Source organism: Brassica oleracea, chromosome C6 (genome assembly GCF_000695525.1).
Source record: "Brassica oleracea var. oleracea cultivar TO1000 chromosome C6, BOL, whole genome shotgun sequence".
Taxonomy (NCBI): Eukaryota; Viridiplantae; Streptophyta; class Magnoliopsida; order Brassicales; family Brassicaceae; genus Brassica; species Brassica oleracea.
Window position 1 is genome coordinate 14,880,558 of NC_027753.1, and position 5,376 is coordinate 14,885,933.

Genomic DNA, 5,376 nt, shown 5'->3' on the forward strand with positions numbered 1-5,376 from the left:
TTTAAATGGTTTGCCACGACAAGTTATCATCTAGTTATGATTTATATAAATATATTCACCTACTCAGTCTTGTTAAAGAAAATCATCTCTTGTTGGCTTTGACCAAAGATCTTTTATCCTCTAGTTATGAACATATAACGAGATCATCATCTTACCTATACTTTGATCACTAATCGTATTTATAAACATATAGATGCGATCATCGCACATGTATTTTGCTCCCATTTCCAGGAAGCAAAGCAGATGCTGTGGAGAACGAACATAAGAAAATGGGCCATTTGATAAACATTTTAAAGACACTATAATGATTCGAAGACAATTCGGGATTGAGACAAAGTCAATGTTCTTTAAACTTTTATTCCATGTGGCAGTGAGGTCTGAGACTAACTCAATAACCGTATTGCGTCTTCGGTGAGTTCATTGATCGTTAAGCCATGGCGTGCCAAGCCAACCGTGCCCGAGAATATATCAAAGTTCTCAACCTCAGCTGCAGTCTCAAAGACTGTCTCTAATTCATTCTTCATCCCAAGGGTTAGGAAAGTGTTGACCGTCTCAGGATTAGTTCTCATCATCTGAATGGTTAGTTCAATTGCAAACCTCCTGATTCTTGGAACTTTTGGCACCGGCTGTTCATGTCTCTTGAGAATGTTGACTAATGCAGTGGCTAGTTCTTCCTTGGTTACTCCTGCTTCCTCGAACAATTCTCTTGATTCTTCAGCACTCATTAACCTGAAAATGTGCGGTGCTAATCCCACCATAACCTCTTGAGGTTTGCTCTTTTCAGACATTATTGCCTTAAGAACCTGTAGTGTGACAAGATAACATTTAGTGATGATAATGAATTCTATCTAATCAAGATCATCAAGACTTACTGTTGCTCCAGCTGATTTAACTTCCTTCAGCTGTTCCTTAACTTGATTAGGATCTGTATATGCACATATATTCCTCAAGATTCTCGCTGCATTCGACCGAATCAAAGGGTTGTTCAAAGCCTCAACAAGGCCCGGAAGAACATCATCTGATCTCAACATCCGCTGGCAATTGCTCTGACTTCCTTGAGCTAGCATTGCTATAGTCTCACCAACAGAGTCTCTCACTCCACTAGTCTGATTCCCTGGAATATCATCATTCAAGAATATGCAGAGAAGTCCATTTAGAACCCCGCCTGTGCCGCCAATTTTCTCAGTTGCACCTTCGTCAAGCGCAAGGAAAGTCAAGATCTCTGCACCAAGCTTCTGCAAACCAGGCTGCTTCTTTCCATGGCGTAATGTTTCCCTAATGTTGCTTACTGTGAAGACAATGCCGGAGATATCTCTCCTCAAGTTTCTCCCTGTTGCACCCGTTGTTTTCACCAGCTTCCTTAACAGCTTCAATGACCGTTTCACAGCCAAGATCTTATTAGACGCAAGATTTGGATCTTTCAGCAACCTCTTCTCAGCATAAGTGAAGTCAATGATCTTTGAAAGCAACCCTTTTGTTTTCCCAATCTTCACACAGTTATCATGATCTCTAGCTAGCCTTTTCAAAATCAACAATCCAAGATTGTTGAACGTCCAGCGATCGGTTTGATTGATACTGTTTTCTCCAATCTCATCAGTGGCTTGACCCGAATCTCTCGTGCTATCTAAAATAGAAGATATGGACTCAATCGCTCCAGGGATCCCTGCAACTCTCAGAGAGTTTTGCTTCTTACTAGCTAATCTTGAGAGAATCTCTGCAGATGACATTCTCATAACTTCTTGATTCTTGTTTCTCCAATTCAACATCTCAACCAACCTCTCTATGATCTCCAGGTTGGTCCCAATCTTCTGCAGGGTATCAACCGAATAGTCTTCGCTTGTTGAGAATCTATAGAGAATCTCTGCTCCAATGAGCTGCTCATCAGGAGAATTTGACACCAAAAGCTCCATGGCGAAAACGACCATATCCATCTTCAATCCGTCAAAGATGCTCCCGTTTAGACATCTTGAGTAAGCATTGTAGAAGAATCTTCTCACTGAATCAGTTCCAGACCTCTCGAGACCGCATTCTTGATTCACTTTATCAAGAATCTTGTAAACGCTGATCATCCACTCCCAGTAAGCTTTCTCAACAAGAAAGAGAAGAGCCTCCGCGAGCGCTAGAGAGTAGAAGAGAGTTAAAGAGGAGTGAAGATTGGTGCTTCTGGATTTCAATTCGCTGCCTCCATAATCTTGCCTGATGAGCTTGATCATGGAGATGATAATGCTAGCGAAAGCAGAAGCAATCTGGAGCCAGTAGCAGAATCGACTCACGTTTCTTGAAACGAAAACCCATCCTGTGTAAGGCAACATTGGAACATCTGAGCTTGTCCATGTCCTGGTCCGCTCGATCTGCCTCGGAGTCCTCTGTTCTGTTTTACTTTCCTGAACCGATGATCTATCGTTGTTCCCAGAAATATGAGCTTCCTTGCGGAATATTCTGATAAACTGTCTGACAAGTAACCGGAAGGTGTTGATTCCAGAGATTGTGTATTTAGACTGATGCTGCATTTCAAGCTCATGGCTTCTGCTGAAGATCCGAGCTCCTTCGACAACAAGAATCACAGTAACAAACCAAAAATCTGATGTCTCTAAACTTGCGGCGAAACCACCAAGAAGAACAACGGTGGCCCATACGAATCCTAAAGATCCCAACCGTGAAGCAATCTGTGGTTACAAGTTCATTAAGAACACATTAAAAACTTAAGAAAACAGACTCATAAATTTATTTATTTTTTAAACAGAAGAATATCGTAATATAAACAACCTTCTCAAGAACAGCGAGTCGTAAGGCAAAAAGAGTCAGTTTTTTCTCCGGGGCAGGAGCTGACAAGTGTGTCTGTCTCCTAGGTTCTGGGGTCAATGCGTTGTCTGGTAGGAAAATATTTCCTCCAGAAGAACTGACATGTACAACCACATCCGTAGTTTGATCAACCATTTGAAACAAAACAGAGGAGAAAGAAATGTTCTTGTTTTGGTTTTGACGCATATAATTTGATTTATATCTAAAAGAAAGGACACTATGAAGTTGCTTTTTTAAGTATTGGACATTCACCATGCACGTCTTTGAGTTCAATCCATTGACTTTTGGAAGACAATGCCTCTTAGACAACAACCTTGTACGAACCATTGGTTACACAAACCAATAGTATTTTGCCATTTTATAAAGAGTGTCATTTTAACTTTTTTTTTTTTACGCAAAAAACTTTATTCAAGAATTTCAATGCAAATAATATTTACTTTCACTTGAAAATTAATTGCGAACAACATTGAGTTTATAAATAATTTTATTTATCTAAAATTATTGGTCAAAAAAAAGTAATTAATAACAATTTAAATACAACTGACAAAAAAATAACAATTTAAATACATTTTAATCACTTTATTAATCTGTATGAAAAATGTCAAAATAACACTTATTCAGAAACAGAAAAAGTATATAATAGCATTTTAATCCCGTTTATTGTTTTTTTTTTATAAACCCTATCGGTTGATCTGGTCGGTCCCGGAAGAAACGCATTTAGTGCTATAAAGTGGACTAGCCCGAAAGCGTACCACACTGCCTAATCCGAGTTTGGAATATCTTTTGACTAATGCAAGGGAGTGGACCGATCTTCTGTTATGGTCCACCATGTAAACCACTTGGGCTAAATCCCAAACCAAAACTGGCCAAGTGGTGATAATTTAGTTTCCAGAGAAAATCGAACTCATCAGGTACACTAGGTACACTGTGTAACAATAATAAGTAGCCACGTTATTATTGTTATATAATAACTTTTATTAATCTTGTTTATTTTTATTTTTAATAATGTATATGTATACCAAATAATCATCGAAAGTGTTGTTAACTAAAAGCATTTAAGTATTGAACGTTTTAGGAACGATCGTATCATTGTGAATCTTGTAATGGTTGAGCTGGATATATCAAATCATAGGGTCATAATCATGTCAATGTATTAATTTTCTTTTCTAAAGCAATTGCACGATTCAAAGATCATAGTGACTTTATTTTGCTAGAGATGCAAACGTCTTAACGCACGTCGCTTGCATTCTGAAAATACATGACGAGGCATGTTCTGACATCAATATAATATTTAATCAAATAATTATTAATTGCAACTAACTAAACAAAATTTGAGTACGTAATATCGTCGTGATCAAGTTATATATATTGCAAGAGAAAACCAATGAATCATTTAGCAATTTTATAATCAACTAGATATTTTCTTGGCGCGCTACGCATGGCTATGTCTTTTGAATTTATACTCAGAGAAATTGCCAAAATGGAACAAAAAAACAATATAATTGTCTTTATGGTATAAAACCATTTTATCCATTTTTTTTCTCTCTTTTACCTTTTCATTTTTGAAAATTAATGAAATAAATATTTTTATGAATTCAAAAAAATATTAGAAATATAAACAATTAATAAAACACCTATATACATAAACACATTTTTTTTGGTTGAAAAACTTGATAAATAAAATTTTAAAATTACGTTCTACTAAAAGTAGAGTTCGTCTTCTACAGAAAATGGGTAAGTAGAAAACGAATTCCAGAACAAACAAGTTCATCTACTTTTTTTAGAAAAAACAATCTACTTGTGATTAAAATTCTAAATATGAGGAATGCAAATTCTACTAGTTGTAAAGATTTCTACTTTTATCTTGAATACAATTTCTACTTTTTATGAGAAATCTAAACTTAATACAAACGTCTACAAGAAGTAGAAATTGTATTCATGATTTTTATTATGATTCTACACAGTGTAGAAGGTGTCTTCTACGGATAAAAAAATTGGTTTTCCGAAAATTAAAGAAGTTTTAGTTAAAAAAATATTCTAAAAATATTCTAATTTCCTAAAACGTATTCTGGTCGATTTTCTTTATCAAAATATCAAAAAAAAATGATGTTGGTTTTTCTTCTTCATCAATCTATGATTTCTCTATAGTTTGTCATTTGATTTTCACACTCTTGTTCTACGACTAAGGAACAAATTTTTGGTAGTTTCATGCATCGTGTGAAACTACTTAATTTTCTTGGTTGCTGCTAGTAGTTCGAGCATGTCTTATACTTTGTTCTTTTTTTTTGAAATCTCATGTGGTAAACTTTTTAATATCACCTAAAACATTATCATAACGAGTCCTATGCCAATGTCATAATAGCTTCAGGATACAGATTAACTATCATAAAAGAAAGCTAGAAAGCGCCGATGGTGGCTGTCCCTGTCCACGGGTTACCGAAATATACACGCTTGAGGACTTGTTGACTTCACCCGCTATATCATAGTAAGAACCAGGATCTACGATGACTGTCACGAGCTTGTTCACCATCTGCGCAACTTTAGCGGGTTGCCAAATCTAACTTTTTAGTATTC

At 36.1% G+C, this 5,376-nt stretch overlaps 1 protein-coding gene across 1 annotated transcript; it reads right to left on the minus strand.

Annotated features, from left to right (window-relative positions):
• Positions 1-308: 308 nt before the first annotated feature.
• On the minus strand, positions 309-2,937 carry LOC106299630. Its single transcript, XM_013735689.1, has 3 exons — positions 2,767-2,937; positions 873-2,666; positions 309-803 (listed from the first exon to the last, which is right to left on the minus strand). The coding sequence occupies exons 1-3, from the start codon at positions 2,935-2,937 to the stop codon at positions 384-386; spliced, it is 2,385 nt and encodes a 794-aa protein (XP_013591143.1). The 3' UTR covers positions 309-383.
• Between the last annotated feature and the right edge of the window lie 2,439 nt (positions 2,938-5,376).

Coding starts and splice junctions, on each gene's coding strand:
- LOC106299630 (XM_013735689.1), bottom strand. CDS start 2,937: ATGGTTGATCAAACTACGGATGTGGTTGTACATGTCAGTTCTTCTGGA. Junction 2,667..2,766: donor GACTCGCTGTTCTTGAGAAG/GTTGTTTATATT, acceptor TTGTAACCACAG/ATTGCTTCACGGTTGGGATC. Junction 804..872: donor TTAAATCAGCTGGAGCAACA/GTAAGTCTTGAT, acceptor GTCACACTACAG/GTTCTTAAGGCAATAATGTC.